Here is a 22132-nt window from a genome sequence, read left to right as displayed (position 1 = left end):
TGATGGTATTCCATCATTTAGTCGCATTTATGTCTATTCCACCCATGCACACACTCGTCAGTAAATTATGCAAATTAAATCATGACAGTATCATAAGCACTCACGCCCATAAATGACTAAAATACTACCGTTTACGTGACTTCTTATAGAATTAACCCCAGAGTATCCATTCAATTTTGTACAGCTCCAGTGCCACCCACTGGGCCTCTACCCCATCCAGCCATAGCTAGTCGGGCACTCGGCCAGCTACTGTGGCTCTGTAGTTTACTTAGGTCAATACACTTCTCTAGAGCAGAAGGAGAAGGACAGGGACAGAGCTAGAGCCCCCAGATCCTATTAATCCACAGCAGAGCTGGTGCAGGAAGGATAAGGGATATAATAGAGCACGGGTAGGCAATTCCGGTCCTCGAGAGCCGGAGCCAGGTCATGTTTTCAGGATATCCACAATGAATATGTATGAGACGGATTTGCACGCACTGCCTCCTTGAGATGCAAATCCATCTCATGCATATTTATGTGGATATCCTGAAAACCTGACCTGGCTCTGGCTCTCGAGGACTGGAATTGCCTACCCCTGTGATAGAGGAAAAGGGACAGGCTCAAAACTTCGAATCCTCCAGATTAACAGGGGTGTCCAATGTCAGTCCATTCTAGCTGCCCCCCCTCAACATTGGCTCCCCTTTGTCAGGCTTACCTGGCTTGCCCTGTTGTGTTGGCCATGGGAACAGCCTTCCAAATCTGTCCCTGTCCCAGCTATCTTCTGGAGCAGGGGTGTCCAATGTCAGTCCTCGAGGGCCGCAATCCAGTCGGGTTTTCAGGATTTCCCCAATGAATATGCATGAGATCTATTTGCATGCACTGCTTTCATTGTATGCTAATAGATCTCATGCATATTCATTGGGGAAATCCTGAAAACCCGACTGGATTGCGGCCCTCGAGGACCGACATTGGACACCCCTGCTCCAGAAGATAGCTGGGACAGGGACAGATTTGGAAGGCTGTTCCCATGGCCAACACAACATGGCAAGCCAGGTAAGCCTGACAAAGGGGAGCCAATGTTGAGGGGGGGCAGCTAGAATGGAGCCCCCTGCCATGCTTACCTTACTGTGATGCAATGGCACCAAGCTAATACTCATACTTGCTGCTTCCTGAGCCATGTGACAGGAAGTCATTTGGGGATGTGTGTTAAGGGTTAAGACCTGCATATAGATTTTTACACCGAGATGAATGCATTTCCCATGCTAAATCCAGAGACTGTGGCTGAAGCATGAACATCTTTGGCCTACTTCTGCTCCTTAGGGGTCTTATCAGTGACTCATTAAACTGATACAAATTGGACTTATCATCACATGTTCCAGCCTGGAGCTTTATCTGGGGTAAGCTGGAGATTTCCCTCTTCCTGGAAAGATAAGGAGACTGGGCTGATTCCTGAGCTTCAGATAGAATCCCTCTTCTCCTCCTCTGCAAATCGAGGACTGGGGCTCGCAGGGATTTCCAACACCGGGAAAGTTTCTGCTTCTATGTTGACTCTTTTCCCATTTTGCAGCTCTGCGGAAATAGAGAACTCAGCTGAGAATGCTCAGAGCTCCTCAGCCTTTCCCCTTGCTGAGGTCATCCTGGAACATCCCACCGCCTTAAGGTGGAGCTGTAGAAATAGCAGATACTTGGTGTGTGGGACCTGCTGTGCTGTCTCTAGAGAACCACCTTCAGGAGGCGAGATATTCCATGATGACCTCACAGGAGGGGGTGGGGTTGAAGAGCTCTGCACATGCTCAGGTGCTTTCTGTACTTCCGCACAGCTGCAAGAAAAGAAAAGATTCAGAATAGAAGAAACTTTCTGTGTCCTGCAACTGGAAATCCCAGAGAGCCCAGTTCCCTTCCTGCAGAGGGGGAGAGGAGGGATTAGGAAGAGGGAAATCTCCAGCCTGGATCCCTCCCAGCAGCTGCAGAATTCAGAGGAAATGTCTGCCCTGGGTTCTGATCAGGTAAGAAATTCTTCTTTCTCCTCTTGTGCACAGGTTGAGCAGCTCTTCCAGCCTTCCCTTCTCTTTCCTTGTTGGTGTCTTTGGGAGGGAACTTTAACCTGTTGGAGGTAGATTGCAGTTTTCTGTCCTTGGGGGATCTGGTCCCAGGGATTGATGAGAACAGGAGGAGGGAAGGAGAGCAGCTGCCTCTTTTCTTTTGCCTGGGTCTGGTCTTTCAGGGTCAGCTCCTACCACTGATGATTTCCCGGCTGCATTAATGCATGTACAAGTATTGTGGGATTTTCTAACCTGCAGACAGGATACTGCAATCCACTTCTACTATTACTACTTATTATGTCTATAGCACTGTACGTTAAACATGCCAGAGACAGTCCCTGCTTGCAAGAGCTTACAGTCTAACTATGGCAGGGTAAATCTATACATGCTGCTCTGGGAATGATAAGGCAGATAGGGTAGGGGAATACCACTTCTGGCAGGTTAAAATTCCCTACCAACGCCCTCCCCCCTCCCTTTCATTCTCACCATTCAGCCAGATCTCTGTCCAGTTACTCCATTTGAATCAGAGACGTAGAGGATGGCCCACTCCGCCTCCTTTCTCCACAACCCCTGTTTTTCAGTTACTCCCAGGGGGGCTGCGTCTACCTCTACTTCAGGAAGCAGGTGAAAGCCTGGCTCTTCTCCCAAGCCTTTAACAGATAGGGTGACTGACTAGACACTCATTCTGCACCCGAACCAGCTTGCTACACACACTGTAACTTAGATCATTTCCTGATCTAATATAATAAAACCCTAAGCTGCGCATGCGCACTCTTACCTGAGTGCTCCCGTTTTCCGTACGCTGTAGGTCCCCGCAGGTAGAAGTGCGCATGAGCGGCTTAGGGTTTTGTCGGTTTCAGGCAGCAGGCCGCGGCAGCTTGAAGAAGCTGTCGGTGGAGGGCAGACGCGAGGGTAAAGGGTGCTGTTGGACAGGGGAAGAGACGGGGGAGATAAAGGAAGGGAGGCCTACTGCTGGACGGGGGAGCAGGAAAGAGGTGCTGATGGACAGGGGAAGAGACGGGGGAAGAAAAGGAAGGGAGGCCTACTGCTGGATGGGGAGCAGGAAAGAGGTGCTAGGGGGAAGAAAAAGGAAGGGAGGCCTACTGCTGGATGGAGGAGCAGGAAAGAGGTGCTGATGGACAGGGGAAGAGACGGGGGAAGAAAAAGGAAGGGAGGCCTACTCCTGGATGGGGAGCAGGAAAGAGGTGCTAGGGGGAAGAAAAAGGAAGGGAGGCCTACTCCTGGACGGGGGAGCAGGAAAAAAGTGCTGATGGACAGGGGAAGAAAAAGGAAGGGAGACCTACTGCTGGACGGGGAGCAGGAAAGAGGTGCTAGGGGGAAGAAAAAGGAAGGGAGGCATACTCCTGGACGGGGGAGCAGGAAAGAGGTGCTGATGGATAGGGGAAGAGACGGGGGAAGAAAAAGGAAGGGAGGCCTACTCCTGGATGGGGGAGCAGGAAAGAGGTGCTGATGGACGGGGGAAGAAAAAGGAAGGGAGGCCTACTCCTGGACAGGGAGCAGGAAAGAGGTGCTAGGGGGAAGAAAAAGGAAGTTATCCGGGGACAGGAGGCAGATATTCTCATAACCTTCCCACCTCCCCTGGTTGGCTTCTTAGTTGGCTTACAGAACAGAGGAGCCGTGCACCTATGTCGGGCAGAAAAGCACTTGCGCATGTGCGGTGCAGGCAGTTCACAAACTTTCTTAAGTTCTTAAAGTGGCGGTACACTTTTAAAGCCATCCTTACTGGGGCTCCATGGATGACATCACCCACATGTGAGAATATCCGCCTGCTGTCCCCAGATAACACCTGTTACGGTAAGTAACTGTGCTTTTCTTCATACCATATAATATACTGGAGATTTGATCTCATTGACCGAGGTATATCAAAGTTTATGGCATAAACATCATAATGAAACTGTGACTGTGTCCCCTCTGCTATTCCAGGCATCGATTACATTCAAGGATGTTGCCGCTTATTTCTTGGAAGTGGAGTGGAGCATTCTGGGAGAATGGCAGAAGGAGCTCTATAAGAAGGTCATCAAGGAGGTTCATGACATCCTCATCTCACGAGGTAAATATGCCTTCTCTAGGCTTATACCTCTATCAGATTGCCCTAATCTCTATTTTGAGAGTATCCTTCAGAGATATCTCACTGTGGACTATGCCCTGCTGGGTGACTGTCGGCTGCTTTGGTCCCTTTTTAAACATCACTGCCAGCAACCTAGCTCCACCCTGGTTAAGATTGAGCCCATCTTTCCACATTAAGCTCCCCCTTACCTAGTTCCTAACAGTGTAAGACATGACAGAGAAACATAGAAACATGATGTCAGATAAAGGCCAAATGGCCCATCTAGTCTGCCCATCCGTCTCTTTCCGAAAGATCCCACGTGCCTATCCCAGGCCCTTTTGAATTCAAACACAGTCTCTGTCTCCACCACCTATTCCGGGAGACCGTTCCACGCATCTACCACCCTTTCTGTAAAAAAGTATTTCTTTAGATTACACTGGAGCCTATCACCTCTTAACGTCATCCTATGCCCTCTCATTGCAGAGTTTCCTTTCAAATGAAAGAGACTCAACTCATGCGCATTTCCATTATATTTACATGTCAGCTACACACTGCTCAACTATACTGTGCAATGATATCTTTTGATGGTAGCCAGATACCATAGAGGAGATTATCATTGAAATGTCCTTTTCCTGCTTCTTATTGACAGGTTATTCGATTGTTAATCCTGACGTTATATTCAAGATTGGAAAGGAAGATGACAAATATTTCACTCAACAATTTGAGTGGAAGGAGGAAGAAGACCTGAATGATCTCACCAAGAGTAAGTAGATGTTTTGGATCTAAAGGGCTCCCTATTTTCAGATCTCAGGAGATGCGTCTTTGACCTCAGACATTTGGAGACTTGAAATCCATTTCCTAATGTAATATTATCAGATCCTTGGTGAAACCTTCTTGACCTGTTTTTCTCATAGCAGGCCTTCCAGTGGTAACATCTGTTTTTTCGCTGAGTGTTAAACAAGAGGAAGATCTCCCCTTTATGGACGATCCTGAATTAGATCCTTCTGTAACAAGTACGTGTACAATTCTTTCTGTGCATCTTTACTAAGGTCATCTGGAACCATTTAGGAATCCAGCGCTCGTAGGACAAGATGCCGTCATCCTGCTGGGGGTGGGATTAGGCCTGCAAATCCTTCATTCTAGGGTGTCATGGGACTGAGAAATCTGTATTGTTGAATGGGCTGGTGGGAGTGGAACATGACTGACAAAAATGGTAAAGTTTGACTTAGCCAAGGAGTTTTTAAATTGCTGGTGGGCTGGTCCAAATCACAGTACATAATGGAGCAATGCATTTTAATATAAATGGACTGAGTTGCATGATTTTGCATGCAATACAACTCATTAAATTGTTTAATTGGCCTTAAGTCTGCATTAAACTTAATGAGATCTGACATGGTGTAGTTTGTTCAAATATATTAATGGCATCAATTCTATAACATGGCGGCTCAGTGTAGGTGCTCCAGTGCCATGCGCTTAACACTAATTCTATAATGCAGCTTGGCACCAAAATGCTGTTAAGTCAGCATTACAGCACCCGTGATTAGACGACCCTCTTTTACCATGTCAACGGCAGGCGTCAGTTGGCGCCAAGGGATGTACATAGTCTCTAGTGTTCTCTAAACTATGGGGCCGATTTTCAGATCATGGGAGGCAGCCTGACTACCTTCTGTGGTTGGCGGTGAACCCTGAATTAGAGAATGACACGGTGACAAAATTCATCACCGTTCCCGTCCCCGCGGATAACCGCGGGAAATAATCCCTTGTCATTTTCTAGTGTCTATTTCAACCTCGGTCCTTCAGCATTCTTCAAAGCAAAGCTTGCGGGTCAGTGGTTGTGGCCATTCATACTCTGATTCTTATGGGAGCCAAGGATAATGAAGCCATTGTGACATCACTGATGTGATTGGCTCTTAGGCACTGGTGGAATGAGGCATTATGACATCACAATATCTGCTCTGGATACCAGAGTCTGTCATTCTGTAGTGTCTGTTTCAACCTCAGTCCTTCTACACCAGCATTCTTCAAAGCAAAGCTTGCGGGTCAGTGGTTGTGGCCATTCATACTCTGATTCTTATGGGAGCCAAGGATAATGAAGCCATTGTGACATCACTGATGTGATTGGCTCTTAGGCACTGGTGGAATGAGGCATTATGACATCACAATATCTGCTCTGGATACCAGAGACTCATTCTGTAGTGTCTGTTTCAACCTTGGTCCTTCTACACCAGCATTCTTCAAAGCAAAGCTTGCGGGTCAGTGGTTGTGGCCATTCGTACTCTGATTCTTCCCTCTCTCCTTAAAGAATGACATGAAGATGGTTTCCTGCGGTTATCTGCGGGTCGGGAACGGTGATGAATTTTGTCACGGTGTCATTCTCTACCCTGAATGCTGGGGCCATACCTGGTGACTGGCATTGAATTTCCAGGCTATTTTTAGTCATGGGCCAAGCTGACATTCAGACCTCATTTGTGGAACTTCTTAACCTTAGATATCCATTTAGAAATTTTGGAACGCCTGCCTGGCGTTCTGCAATTTTGGGGCTGGGAAGATTAACTTTAAGAAAGTGCTGAAAACGCAGCTTTTTGTTAATGCTTTCCTATGCTGATGTTTCTGCAGTCTCTTCAGTTTTAAGATATAGTGCTAAAGAAGATTTTGTCTTGAACTTAATACACAATGTTTTTTTGTTTTGTTTTTTTGCATTTTAATTGTTGAAACTTTGATTTGATAATGTTTGTATTGGTATTGTGTCATTTACCATGGGGGGGGGATGGGAAACTTATGTCTGTCTTTTGTTTGTTGAATAACAATAGGAAGATATACAATGGTATTCTGTGAATTATTATCAATTAGTTACTATTGGCTTTCACAGTTATTAAATCTTTTCCATTTATGTTTACTTCTTATCATAGATAAATATCTAAAATTATTATGGTGATGTGCTCAGACCTGTAACCCAATAAATAGTGAAGCCACCATCATGAGTTTAACAAGGGGACCATCATTGCAACCACCTGTCCCCGTCCCTCCCTGAATGATCTTGATCTTAATACTGTTCAGATACTTTGTTTGTACTTATCTGAATAGAGAGGGGTCTGCTGTTCTTCTTAATCTTTGTTAAATCTCACTGGTGACTGTGATCTACCCAATATAGTGAAGATTAAAATTCAAAATTCAATGCTGATTGTGTTTATCCTCATTTACTCCCGTCCCCCCGACTCGAGTTTCGTTTGCTTCGTCGGGGAGGGACTCTAAAAGTGAGATCAAAACAAAATGTTCATTATTACTACTTTTCTTAAAACTCTTACAAATTGTTATAGATCCAAACTACATCTCTTCTATATTTTCTTTAAATTCTTAACTAATAACTATATCTTATTGTGTTACCTCATATCGGCTCATTGAGAACAGAATCTTTCAAAGTCTTCAGGTCATCTGAATAACTCTTCTCTATCTCTATGCTTATATACAACGCTAAACAGGAAGGGGTTGATCTAATGACATCCCCGGATGTAAACGCCGCCAGGGAAATTCAAAATTATGCTAAATGGCTAACCACTCAATATCTACATTCAAACCTCGTGGGAGTAGGGTCTGCCAGTTATATATAAACCGTTGTTCTTTCTGGATTAGGAATTTTGAAATGTCTCCTTCAGTGTTGTGAATTTGTATTAACACTGTATATTTGAGATCTTCCAGTACATGTGATTTTTCCATCCAATGAGATACCAGGGGGGCGGAGTCTTTTGTTTGTGTCATATGTTCAGCGACCACGATAATATGTATGTAAGCAATGTGTACAGCGCATAGTTTTTATGCGGTATATAAATTGTTAAATAAATAAATTATTTGAAATGTTGTAAAATGTAAAATGCTGTCCTGACTGTGTCTGATACTTTGCTGCTTAGCTGACTGAAAATCAGTGTTCACAAGGTAAGTAGGTGCTCTGCCCCCAGCTCATCCCTAATCTAACTGGTTAAGAAATGGCTGGTTAACGGTGATAACCAATTAACATCATTGAATATTGATCTTAGCAACTACTGTACTGTGTTTCCCCAAAAATAAGACAGCGTCTTATATTAATTTTAGGCCTAAAAAAGGCACTAGGTCTTATTTTCAGGGTATGCACATGATCATCTCGCCCTTCCTCTCCTTCACCCCAATTCTTCCTCTTTCCTTTCTCTCCCCCACATGTGCAGCATCTTTACTCCCCTCCCGCCCATCCCTTGTGCAGCAGAACCCTTGAGCGAGCACCGCCTCTCCCCCCAGCACCCGCACCGCAGCGGAATCCCCATCCTTCCCACCCTCCCTTCGGAACCCCGCTGTGAGCTTTACTTACCTCCCTAAGCAGCGTCAGGCTGGCAGCACTCTAAACAGGCTGCTTCGGCCTTGTCCGCCTATGAATTCACTGCCGTGTTACTGTGGGAGGGTGGGAAGGATGGGGATTTGGCTGCGTGGTGGGTGCTGGGGGGGGAGGGGCGGTGCTCGCTCAAAGGTTCTGCTGCACAAGGGATGGGAGGGAAGGAAGGGAAATTGCCGGTGAATCTCGGGGCTAGGGCTTATTTCATGGGTAGGGCTTATTTTGGGGGAAACACAGTAGATGAAGAACAGAGTCTATTAAAAAAAAGGAAAAAGACCCACCTGATAGCACAGATTTTCATTAGATTTATGCATTGGCGGATTCCATAACAGACATGTTGGCAGCTCTTAAGGAAAAGAGTTCTCCACCTCAATATCAAAATGATCAGGATATTGATAGAATACATTTCGGATGATGATCAGTACAGCAGCACCCCTCTGTGCTTGTAGCAATGGCCATGAAAAGAGCATAATTCTAAGTATTTATAGGCCCTGTGATAACTGTTTTTAAAAACATATTTGACTGTCTTTGTCCTGTAATAGGCTCCCACAATGTCAAGCCTGACATTTTATTCCGATTTGGGACTGAGCCTCAGGGATCTGAGGAAAGAGGAAATCTGACCACCACAGGCCCATGTGAGGAACTGCATCAAACAGGTGATGTAGCAGCTGATCCAAACATGTCCTACAAGAAAGACGGTTTCTAATCTGCTTCTAACCTTTCTTGTGCTTCTAATGTATTTGTTCGGTTGCCTTTCTTTCCTTCTCTTTCTCTTACTCTCCCACACCATTTTCCCATCTGTCTGGCCCTTCCCTTCAATTTCTTTTAACAATTACTGTTACTCATCCTTTATCAGTTTTTGTATCTCTCACTACTTCTCGACTCTGTGCTGCTCCAAGATACTAAACCTTCTTCCCACCTACCCAGCAGCTTATGGGCTTTGTTCTCTGTGATGCCAGTTGGAAAGAGACAGGCAGGATGGTCTTACTGTAAGAGGGTGGAGAAAAGATACAGGAAGAATGAGGAAAGATGGTCAAACTAGGGATTCCAGAAGGGAAGGACTACACATAGCAGTAGAAGGTGGGGGGAGGCTTTTTTGTTGGTGGTTAAGTCATTTGTCCTTGGGTGTTATGGAATTTTTGCCTATTAGCAGTCTAGATAGAGTTAATAGTTTGTTTTCTAAATCGAATTTCTTTAACGTCCTTCCAGACCAGCACGGAAACGAATGGGTTTACGCTCCTCTGCCAGCAGGTGGAGACTGAGTCACTAACTTTTGGCATCAGTACAATTGGGCTGTTCAGTCCTTCTTACAATCAGTCTTTTCTCAGTCTCCAGCAGGTGGAGTGATCCGTTTGGGCTAGGCTTATGTCTTCTCCATGTGGGCTGTTCAGTCCTTCTTACAATCAGTCTTTTTTCAGTCTCCAGCAGGTGGAGTGGTCCGTTTGGGCTAGGCTTATGTCTTCTCCATGTGGGCTGTTCAGTCCTTCTTACAATCAGTCTTTTCTCAGTCTCCAGCAGGTGGAGTGGTCCGTTTGGGCTAGGCTTGTCTTCTCCATGTGAGTGTGGAGTCGTATGTTCGGGTTTAAGCCTAGTTGTTTTCTGCTTGGCTATTCGTAAAGACTGATTGTAAAAGGGACTCTGCACAGCCCACTTTACTGATGCCAAAAGTTAGTTTCTCAGTCTCCACCTGCTGGCAGAGAAGTGTAAATCCATCCGTTTCTGTGACAGTCTGGAGGGACTAAAAGAAAGAAAATTAGCAGGTAAGGACCTAATTTCTCTTTACCTTTAATTTATTGTAATGGCTCTTTATTTAAAGTATTCTTTGCTATATTATTTTTAAATACAAATTAAAATAAAGGAAGATTGGATAATCTACTCACTGGCAGTAGCAGTTGGAAGGGGAGAGGAAGATTCACATTGCTAGCAACAGGGTGAAGAGAGGTGAGGCCATATTCGCAGCGGTTTTCATTACCTTAATACAGTGTGTTCTCGTTAGCCACGTGTTCCGTATTCACGCAAAATAAAGTGTTACTCATTCTCACTATTCACGAACATTCTCGATTATTGAGGGTCATGTACAGAATATTCCCACGAGGATGAAGATATTCATAGAACTGTGCAAAAGAACTGTTAGACCCAAAGACTGGTTTTACAAAAATTTTTATAAAATACAGAATAAACAAGCTATTCTTTAAAAGAAGGGTTAAGAACATAAGAATATCTTTCCTGGGTCAGACTAATGGTCCATCAAGCCCAGTAGCCCATTCTCCCAGTGGCCAATCCAGGTCACTAGTACCTGGCCAAAACCCAAGGACAAATTTGTGGTGCTGAGTAACTAAAAGTGTACAATATACAGAGCCGCAAAAGGACCTAACCATTTTTCCCATAAGGTCAATACTTCTATATTCGCGGTTTCGGTATTCATGGGGTTTTCTAGGACCCTAACACCAGCAAATAGCAAGAACGCAGTGTATTATAGGGATATGGGTCATTTCCAGGACTACTCAGGATCCTTGATTCCTTCAGTATATTTACATTTTCAGAGGTCACAAAATTCCCATCAGCTCAGTTTTGTTTGTTTGTTTATTTCTTATCCAGGGCGAGTTACATATTAACATACAAAATAGAAGATTTACATTTATCGTACAAAACACTTCAGAGACACACTATAACAAATTACATACTTACATATCAAATCAAATTCCATATAACATACACGTTGCATCAACGACGGATATCTTTTAAGGCCAAAACTGGCCAAACCCACACATACATCAAAATATAAAATTCTAAGATAAAATACAAGATGCCTCAATAACAAGACATCAATAAACCAAATAAAACAAACCAGACCATCGAACACCTCTATGACCAGCATTCAAGAGTCATCACTCCTTTTCCCTCTGCCATACTCAGACCCTATATTTCATTTCACAGAACAGATTTCTTTTCAGCAGTTTCCTAAAGCTCTGAACATTTTGCTGCTGGCGAATGTAACCTGGAAGGTTGTTCCACTCCCAGGGGCCGATGCAGTGAAAGACACTGTTTCTGGAAGAGCAAAGCCTTAACTCCCGCACAGATGGTACAGACAGATCACAATGCTCAATTGAGCGGAGCAGTCGAGCCAGCTCACACAGCAAGATGCTCCGGACCAGATGTTTAAGGGCCAACTTCTGTAAGCACATAAAGACATTCATTAGTAGCTTGTACCGGATCTTATTCTTTACTTTTGGCCAATACAACCTTATAAAATATTCTGTTACATGCTCACGTCTGTCCAATTTAAAGAGAGTGCACCACTGGATTTTGGGCCACCTGATTCTGGTACTCCCAAGAACACCAGACTGCAATAGTTGAAAATGGATAAAACCATCGATTGTAACACCATCCTAAACAATGTGGCCATTAACTAACCGAAGATAAAAATACATCTTCCGAACTACAGCAAGCACCTGCTCTCTCATAGTGAGTCCTGAATCCAAAAGCACACCAAGATACTTTACCTCACGCCTTACTAATACTCTCTCCCCCCCCAGCAACTCAACTGTCTCCGTAACATTAGCACCCAGGGTTCTTGTAACATGCTTTTCTTATGTCTTAAGATTTGATATGGGACCTGAAGTTATTTTTCCTTTAGGCAGCCAAAGTTATACTGCTGAGCCCACAGAAGAGATCCTGAAAATGGAAGAGGAACCCACAGTAGATATCCTGAAAATGGAAGAGGAACCTGTCGGTGACCAACTGGAGGGAGGAGAGGAGGTTACCGATACCAACAGCGGTGAGCCGACAATTCCTATGTAATAAAATCCTGCAGAGCTGGTGTGGAGTATTTCTGACTTGTCACATAGAGTTTTTGGTTAGTGAATGTAATCAGAATAAAGGGAATGATTGCAGGGACTGGAGGGACCAGTGACTTTAAAGACCTCTGGTGGGACATTTGCCTCTATTTGTCTTACTCAATAGCTGTATAATTTATATACATACTTTCATTTTTGTCCAACAGATGATGGATTTGGGAATAAGAGAATGAAAGTGTATGATGGGCAGCGGAAGGGGAAATGGAAACACAAAGACCCCTCCAGAGACAGCCCGGATCCTTCAGCTGATAGTAGTTTAAGACCTCCTAGCATAAAAGAAAATACCCCAAAAGTAGAGAGCTCGAATGTGTTTACTAAACAAGAGAGAAATTCTACCAACTGTCCAAATCTCAGACAAAATCAGAGAAGCAGCAGGGAGAAACTTTGTCAGAGCACAACATGTGAGGAAATGTTCACTGGGAAATCAAACCTGACAGGACAAGTTGCAGTTCATGAAAATGTTGTCAAAGAGAGAAAACCATCAGAATATTCTGTACATGATAAAATCTTCAGTCAGGTATATGAACCGAGAAGACATAAATCAATAAGTAATAGCAAGAAACAAGGGCATCAAACAGACCTCAAGAGAGCAAAGCTATTTAAATGTTCAGTATGTGATAAAGGTTTCACTCAAGAAATTAACCTCAGAATTCATGAAACAATCCATAATGAAAGCAAGACAAATGAATGTTCTGAATGTAATAAAAGCTTCAATCAAAAAGATCAACTCAGAATTCATGAAAGAGTTCACATTGGAGAAAAACCATATAAATGTTCTGAGTGTGGTAAAAGCTTCAATCAAAAATTTAACCTTATAATTCATAAAAGAATTCACACTGGAGAAAAACCATATAAATGTTCTGAATGTGGTAAAACATTCAACCAAAACTGGGACCTCAGAAAACATGAAAGAATCCACACTGGAGAAAAACCGTATAAATGTTCTGAGTGTGGTAAAAGCTTCAATCAGAAAGCTAAACTCATAATACATGAAAGAATCCATACTGGAGAAAAGCCATATACATGTTCTGAATGTGGTAGAAGTTTTAATCGAAAAGATAGCCTCATAATTCATAAAAGAATGCACACTGGAGAAAAAATGTATACATGTTCTGAGTGTGGCAAAAGCTTCAATCAAAAATTTAACTTTATAACTCATAAAAGAATTCACACTGGAGAAAAACCGTATAAATGTTCTGAATGTGGTAAAACATTCAACCAAAACTGGGACCTCAGAAAACATGAAAGAATCCACACTGGAGAAAAACCATATAAATGTTCTGAGTGTGGTAAAAGCTTTAATCAGAAAGCTAAACTCATAATTCATGAAAGAATCCATACTGGAGAAAAGCCATATACATGTTCTGAATGTGGTAGAAGTTTTAATCGAAAAGATAGCCTCATAATTCATAAAAGAATGCACACTGGAGAAAAAATGTATACATGTTCTGAGTGTGGCAAAAGCTTCAATCAAAAATTTAACCTTATAACTCATAAAAGAATTCATACTGGAGAAAAACCGTATAAATGTTCTGAATGTGGTAAAACATTCAACCAAAACTGGGACCTCAGAAAACATGAAAGAATCCACACTGGAGAAAAACCATTTAAATGTTCTGAATGTGGTAAAAGCTTCAATCAGAAAGGTAAACTCATAAGTCATGAAAGAATCCATACTGGAGAAAAGCCATTTAAATGTTCTGAATGTAGTAAAGACTTTAATCGAAAAGATAACCTCTTAATTCACATAAGAATGCACACAGGAGAAAAACCATATACATGTTCTGAATGTGGTAAAAGCTTCCCTAGAAAAGATGACCTCGTAAGACATGAAAGAATCCACACTGGAGAAAAACCATATAAATGTTCTGAATGTGGTAAAAACTTCACTCAAAGAGGTAACCTTATAATTCATAAAAGAATCCACACTCAAAACCAAAACTGATTAAATACGGTGTTCCACAATGGGCTCTACTATCCCCCCTATTATTTGATCTCTACATTAGACCTGTCCTAGACATAGCTCACAAATACCAAATACAGATTCACTCCTTTGTGGATGCCCAAATCATGAAACTCCTAAACTGCCTCTCAGAAATAAAAAAAACTGGATGTTCATCAATAAATTACAACTAAACGCCTCCAAAATGGAACTTTTTGGGATCTGCAAAGAACACTGGAACCATGCCCATCCCTCACTATGCTGGGACTCAAGTATCATAACTGCAAAAGACCAAGCGTGTGGCCTAGGAATACTCCTTGAGTCCAACCTATCACTTTCCAACCATATCTCTTAGGTGACATCTTCCTCATTTTACTACCTGCAACAACTCTGGAAAATAAAGAACTACTTTTCTGAATCTGACTCCACCCAACTACTCTATGCCTTAGTCCTCTCCCGCATGGACTATTGCAATGCACTATTCAACGGTCTCACAGTGAAGAACATACAATGTATACAATGTATACAAAATGCAGCAAACTTCTAAAAAACCTCCATGCTCGCACCTCTGTCTCCCAGGCTTTATCGTCTACTTACTGGCTGCCCTTAGCCAAATGTTGTGTCTTCAGGGGTCTGATGCTAGCATTCAAATCCTTGCATGACATGACACCAGGCTACATGACAGCCAAGCTTCCTCAGTATGTGCTGAACAGGTCCCTCCACTCCCAGGATGAAATATGCCTCAAAACGCCCCCTGTTGTACCCTTCAACTGCAGAAAGCCAAATGATATTCTTACTCACACTTCATACCGAGCCACTGGAATCAACTGCCCCCATGGATCAGATCCCTTGAAGGACTCCTCAACTTTAGAGCATTAAAAACGTATCTCTTCACCTAACTTTCCTGCCACAACCAATGGATCATAAAGAAATGTACTAGATCCTCGGTATGTGTCATTTTAAGATAAAACTTATAGTGAAACATTTTGAACTGTAACTATGGCAAGTTTAACCTGTAAACTGTATATTATGTATATTGGTATTAGATCTCTAGTATGTGTTAAGTTAGGATAAAAACTTGTATTGGAAAAACCTTCCACTGTAACCATGGCAAACTGTAACCTATTAATTGTATATTATGTATAACCTGTAACCCATTCTGAGCTCTTTGGGAAAAAACAGGATAGAAAACAAAAAAAGAAAAAACTATAAATGTTCTGAATGTGGTAGAAGCTTCAATCAAAAAAATAAGCTCATAACTCATGAAAAAAAATCCACACTGGAGAAAAAACTTATACATGTTCTGCATGTGATAAAAGGTTCAAAGGAATAAATAATCTCAGAAAACATGAAAGAATCTACATGGAGAAAAAAAACCCAACATATAAATGTTCTGAATGTGGTAAAAGCTAAGAAACTGAAAACCCCTCTCTGATTAATGACTGTGTGATAAAGAAACTTGACCGACACCAACTACCACCAGATCTGCCCACAGACATAAACTATCCTTCCCCTCTCTACACGGCATCCTCCACGCAGGTAAACTGGGTAGATCCCTCCTCTCCAAAATCACCGGCCTCTGGAACGACCTCACTGTCCCGCTGCGGAACCTGGACTCCCTCCAACTATTCCGAAAACAACTGAAAACCTGGCTTTTCTCTAGCATATAATAATCTCTTCTCCTGATTACATCCCCTCTTTTTATGCTTTGTAAACTCTTTCTCTTCTCTCTTCCCATATTTTTTAAACTCTGTAAACCGTGTCAGTGGAGAAGATGCGGTATATAAACCTAAGGCTTAGTTTAGTTTAGTATATAAATATCTAGGAATAGAGGAAGGAGCAATTATCAAGTGAGAAAAAAAATCAGTAAAGGAGATCATTGCAGACTAAAACTGATACTGAAGAGTACATTAAAATCATAGACTATGATACTGGCTGTTAATCTATTGGTTTTCCTGCACTCTCATATAGCTTTTATTACAATTTATTACATCACATTTATAGACCGCAAAACCTCACGGTTCACAAAAGATAAAAAAAACTGGACATTTCCAGTGAACTACAGAATAATCATTAATTATTTTAGTTCCCTAAAAATTTTGTGAAAAAGAATGATTTTAATAACTTCCTGAAATGTGTGTAAGAGCAAGACCTTCCGAATAAAATGCGTAACTCTTTGTCCCATATAGCTGCCTGAAAAGCAAGCAAGCATTGTTGGAACTTTGGATTGCTGGAAACAACCTCGAACTGGGGGGAGCGACAAATAAAGCAGTACACTTCTCCCTCCGGATTCGCGGGGGATAGGGGCAGAGCCGGACCGCGAATGGTGAAATACCGCGAATATCTTCTGGTCCGGTTCTGACCCACCCCCCGCCTCCCTCCCGCCTTACCTGGTGGTCTAGCGGGCTTTCGGGGCAGGAGCGGTCTTCCTACACTCTTGCCCCGTGCAGATCGCCAATAGGAAATAGCTGCCTTGAGTTCCCGTAGTCTCTCGAGACTACGACGGGAACTCCCCACAGCCATTTCCTATTGGCGTTCTACATGGGGCAGGAGTGTAGGAAGTTTGCTCCTGCTCCGAAAGCCCGCTAGACCACCAGGTAAGGCCGGGGGGAAGGCTAAACTGTGGGGGTTTTTCTTTTTTCCCCCTCTCCAAAAAATCACGAATATGTGAAATTGCGATTGCCGAAACCGCGAATGGGGAGGGGGAAGTGTATTACGTAGTGGACGATTTGATGTGAATAAAGTAAATAATTCTAATAGGTACTTTGGTGCTTGACCATGCAAGACTTTATAACAAAGTGTTCCCAGTTTAAGGGCTTCAACTGGGAGCCAATGGAGTCTTCTATAGTAAGATGTAATATGATCTGTCTTTTTCAGATTGAAAATCAGATGTACTGTGACTCTTTGAAGTCTAAGGGCTCCTTTTATCCTCTTGAGCAGGCAGTAGTTTTTAAGCCAGCGCGGGGGTTAGTGCGTGATGAAAAGGTGCGCGCGTTAACCCCGCTAGTGCGGCGTGATAAAAGGAGCCCTAAGTATATATTTGTACGACAATGTGAACAGCGTTCCAATAATCCAGGGCACTCACGTATCAAGCACTGAACAAGCAGTCTAAATGCCATAGGTTCAAAGTATGACTTAATAGTCCGCAACTTCCATAGAATGAAAAAACATTTTTTCGCCAATGCCGAAGTAAATGATTTCATCGTTAAATTTCTGTCCAAGCATACTCCCAAGATCTTGATCTCGGGCCTCTTAAAGACATTTCAAAACTAGACGTACTAATGAGAACATCCTCCATGACCACAAGGTCATCTGTAAGAATTAGCGTATGCTAAGACTGTCCATTCCTAGAGCTAAAGAAGGGATGAGTCTCATTTAAATTGATTACATCTATCGAGCAACTTTCATAGGCCTCCAGGCTTAATGGCATTCTCCGATCTCAAAGCCCAAGATATGGAAGAAAACTTCCTGAATCCAGTTCCATTCTTAAACTTGGACAGGTATTCCAATGAGTAGAAGGAACGGGTGAAAATCCATTGCTATCAAAAGCGGAGGACGCAAAAGAGTTTGCAAAGGAAGTGAAAATGTTCTTTAAGGAATTGGATCAGCAGGGGTAGAGCAACAAGTGGCAACTGCATAAGTACAGCGGGAAATAAATTGTTACTCCAAAAGCCATTCATGGGTCTACATCAGAGTAACTGATAGTTTCAGCCTAGAGCAGTGGATTATGAATGGGATGGCTTACATTAAGCATTGAAAAAACTAGTGCAACAGACTTACCCCCTCTTCTACGAAACCACGCTAGCGGTTTATAGCACAGAGAGCCGCGCTGCTCCTAATGCTCATTGAGTTCCTATGAGCGTCGGGAGCCGCGTGGGCCATTCAGCGCGGCTCTCTGCGCTAAAAACTGCTAGCATGGTTTCGTAGAAGAGGGGGTTAGATTCTCTAAGAAAGAGCTAGAAACAATTACTCATCTCACGGCAGATGGCGATGTCTTAATGCCATAAATTTTTATACAAAGACACAGGAAGATGGCACCTCTCATTCTTTGCAGACTAATTATATTGGTGTACCAGAAAAGCATTGGGATTATGACCCTAAGAGAATTATAGAAAATGAAGAAGTTATGATCATCCGGGACATCCCCATTCTGACTGATAAAAAGCTTGATCCAAGAAAACTGGATATAGTGGTAAAAGAGAAGAACACCAGAATGACATTGATTATAGAGGTGTTGGTTCCAAGAGATTACTCACTGAATCACACGAAGAGATGGAAGATCCTCAAGTACCAGAGATGCAGTCCAAGACCAAGAAAATGTGGCCGAAATATTTCCCATCATGTTGGCCCAAGCAGAAAGAACTTCCAAGCATAGGTGTCTATACTTTTAGGAGGTTTTCCCATTAAGAATCCATTCTTTGAGATGGTTGGTCAGGGAGGTAATTGTCGTCGTTTTAGTTCCCTTTACCATCTTGATAGATGGTGATAGAGTGATAAGATCCCTTCTTCTGCTGCAGAGTCAAGCAAAACCAGTGGCCCTTGTGAAGGACTAAAAAAATGTGTGTTGGCATTTGATTAATGCGGCCTGTGGGCCAAATGGACTGGGTTTTTTAAAAGTGCTCATGTATATTGCTAATGTTGAGATAAGTAAATATTTTTTTATATTTCCTGTGCACAGTCATTTTTAGAAACAGCCTTTTCAAAGCTGGCTTTTTGGCAAGAGAGCCTCATGCTACATAGTTGTTAAGTATTGATAATGGCTACCAGTTTATTAAAGCGGCTGTTTTTTCTCCTGATTGTTTTGGGGAGGTTTTTTAACTACTGCTTTTATTTCCAGAGCTGTTGCAACCAATGATCTAATTGGACACCATATTGGGATAGATTATAAAGTGTAAGAACACGCGGAGGCTCAGCCAAGTGTACCCTGGCGAATACCTTATTCACTCGTATCCCTCAATATGTCCTGCAAGAAGATGTGCGTCCAATTTTCCCTTAAATCCTAGAATGGTGGTTCCCTCCACCATCTCTTTCGGGAGAGAGTTCCAGGCGTTCACCACTCGCTGTGTGAAGCAGAACTTTCTGACATTTGTCCTGGCCGTGTCCCCTCTCAGCTTCAGGCCTGACCTCTGGTCCGAGTCTGAGTCACATTTGCCTATGTGAATAACGCTGTTTCTTGCTCTCCATCCTTTCTCCCTGCTGGTGAGTGAGCTTGCTCCAATTTGTCAATTCCTTTTAGCAATTTAAAAGTCTCTATCAGATCCCCTCTAAGTCTTCTCTTTTCAAGGGTGAATAATCCCAGTTTTCTGAGGCAATCTTTATAGCTCAAGTTTTCCATACCTTTTACTAGATTTGTCGCTCGCCTCTGTACCCTCTCCAGCAGTGATCCGCACACGCGGAGGCCCCGCCAGGTGTACCCTGGCATAGTTTTAATCCCCATATCACTGTATGCTTCTCAAGGGAGATGTGCATCTAATTTACCCTTACCCATATCACTCTATGCCACTCTTAAGGAGATGTGCATCTAATTTACCCTTAAATCCTAGAATGGTGGATTCTGCAATTACTTCCTATGGGAGAGCATTCCAGGTATCCACCACTCGCTGCTGATATTCGTCGTGGACCTGTCCCCCCTCAGCTTCGGTCTATGTCCTCTTGTCCGTGTCACATTGGACATTGTAAATAACTGCTTTCCCTGCTCCATTTTGTCAAATCCTTTCAGTATTTTGAAAGTCTCGATCAGATCCCCTCGCAGTCTCCTCTTCTCAAGGGAGAACAACCCCAGTCTCCTAAGTCGTTCCTCATAGTCCAGGTTCTCCAATCACCATACCCTTCTATCACCATACAACTCTATCACCATACCCTTCTTCAGGTATGGAGACCAGTGTTGGACACAGTATTCCAGGTGTGGTCTGACCATTGCTCTATAAAGCGGCATTATGACCTCCCTTGATCTACTCGTGATTCCTTTCTTTATCATGCCTAACATCCTGTTAGCTTTCTTTGCCACCGCTGCGCATTGAGCCGACGGCTTCAGGGTCCTGTCTATCACTACCCCCAGGTCTTTTTCTTGTTCGCTCTTCCCCAATACCTAACAGTTTATACTCATGTTCCTTGCTTTTGCTGCCCAGGTGCATCACTTTGCATTTTTCTACATTAAAACTCATCTGCCAATTTTCTGCCCATCTCTCAAGTTGTTTCAAATCTCTCTGGAGTTCCTCGCTGTCTTTTTGTGACCTGATTGCCTGGCATAGTTCTTCCCTTGGAAATTTGAGGTTTCTTTCTTACTTGTTTCTCAGCAGTTTTATACGAGTCATGACCCCCTCCCGATACAAAAATTTTTCTTAGCAAAATTCTATCATGAGATTCTCTGATTATTGCCGGGGTGGTCCAGAGGTGAAGATGTGGTGGACCCGGAAGTTATCTATCTGTTCTTTGATCTCCATATATATCTATTTTTAGAGAAGGGAGAAGTTTTATTAGAACAGAATAATGTTTATTTCACATTAAGTCACAAATGAAACAATCTCACGTTGGCACCTCAACTCTGCCATCCTGCATCGGGTTCATGTCCTTAGGGGCGCAGATTTTTAATGCTGTCATGTTTTTTGATGTTCTTCTGTTAGACTTGATGCAAGTAAAGGAGGTTTTACCGAAACTTGACATGAACCATCATTTACAAACCACTATTCATTTTTGTGTTGCATAAATTTACTAAAATAACAATAATCAGAATGAATGCTTCTAATAATAATCTCTAAACAAAAATGCATTCAGGAACACACCAAAATGAGAAAAAGCAGCAAACAGTTATTTTTTTAACAGGTGGAGAAAAGACCTCAGTGTCACGTTGGATCAAAAACCAATCCTCCGGACAGAGCAACTTCAAATAAAGAAGTTAAAGATGCAGACACATCCTCGGTCTTAAAAACTCCACATTCTAAATTATTACTTTGAGTAAAATCTCACATAAGTAGTAGCTTGTCATAACTTTTCTCTGCTACAAATTGTCTTCTTAGTCAAGAAAACTCAAAACAAAAAACTTATCTGCTGCAGAGATCTTCTTTATATGGTGTAAAAAGAAGAGTCTAAGGATAGCAGAGGGTCTGAATCAATTCCAAAACAAAGAATATTCTTCAACGGACACCTTTCAGCAAACTCCCGACAGGGCCCCTGTTTCGCTACAATAAGCTTCGTCAGGGGAATAAACTGCAACAATGAAAAATCATCAGCTGAAAAGAATATAGTTCATTCTCAAAAAAAAATCTAAAGAAAAAATAAAGTTGCACCATACCTTTAGCTTGAGTGTAACGCTTCAAAATTTCTGCCTCCAAAAATGGCCCTCCGGCGTACCGGGACTAGGCTTCACCAAAAACCCCAAAACGTAATGACATAACAAAACATGACGACGTCAAAAACATTCAAAAAATATAATTTGAAATCACAGGGATTTAAGTATACAACTTCACCAAAAACCCCAAAACCATCTAGAAAAAGGCGTTCCATTCTACGCAAGTACCTAAAGCAAAAATCCAGCGCGGCTCCCGCTGTCTCAGCATGTTCTTATAATCACCACCGTGAACCGGCAGGAGTGGCTGTTCTATAGGTGAATATAGGACAATGACTATAAGTTAAGAGAGGTTCCTTAAAGCAGTGGTTCCCAACCCTGTCCTGGAGGAACACCAGGCCAATCGGGTTTTCAGGCTAGCCCTAATGAATATGCATGAAGCAAATTTGCATGCCTATCACTTCCATCATATGCAAATCTCTCTCATGCATATTCATTAGGGCTAGCCTGAAAACCCGATTGGCCTGGTGTTCCTCCAGGACAGGGTTGGGAATCACTGCCTTAAAGTATAGTTTAGATTAGGGATCTCAAAGTCCCTCCTT

At 42.7% G+C, this 22132-nt stretch overlaps 2 protein-coding genes across 4 annotated transcripts in view; both read left to right on the top strand.

Moving 5' to 3' along the window:
* Nucleotides 1–1789: 1789 nt before the first annotated feature.
* On the top strand, nt 1790–15833 carry LOC117367641 (zinc finger protein 260-like). 3 transcript variants are annotated; one of them, XM_033960404.1, is made up of 7 exons: nt 1790–1985; nt 3966–4092; nt 4739–4852; nt 5007–5102; nt 8989–9102; nt 12084–12224; nt 12450–15833. In XM_033960404.1, the coding sequence occupies exons 1-7, from the start codon at nt 1962–1964 to the stop codon at nt 14246–14248; spliced, it is 2415 nt and encodes an 804-aa protein (XP_033816295.1). In that variant the 5' UTR covers nt 1790–1961; the 3' UTR covers nt 14249–15833. The 3 variants fall into 3 exon arrangements, with proteins under 3 accessions (XP_033816295.1, XP_033816294.1, XP_033816296.1); XM_033960403.1 differs by having other exon boundaries at nt 5004–5102; XM_033960405.1 differs by lacking the exon at nt 1790–1985 and adding an exon at nt 3795–3836 and having other exon boundaries at nt 5004–5102.
* A 1190-nt stretch (nt 15834–17023) lies between these two features.
* LOC117368580 (zinc finger protein 271-like) overlaps nt 17024–22132 on the top strand; it is a 47595-nt gene continuing 42486 nt past the window's right edge. Inside the window, exons 1-2 of the mRNA XM_033962310.1 lie at nt 17024–17092; nt 18267–18437. Coding sequence (XP_033818201.1) covers nt 17024–17092; nt 18267–18437 — 240 coding nt within the window. The remainder of the gene's footprint in view (nt 17093–18266; nt 18438–22132) is intronic.

Source organism: Geotrypetes seraphini, chromosome 10, assembly GCF_902459505.1.
Source record: "Geotrypetes seraphini chromosome 10, aGeoSer1.1, whole genome shotgun sequence".
NCBI classification, from domain to species: domain Eukaryota; kingdom Metazoa; phylum Chordata; class Amphibia; order Gymnophiona; family Dermophiidae; genus Geotrypetes; species Geotrypetes seraphini.
This window is presented reverse-complemented; position numbering and strand designations above follow the sequence as displayed.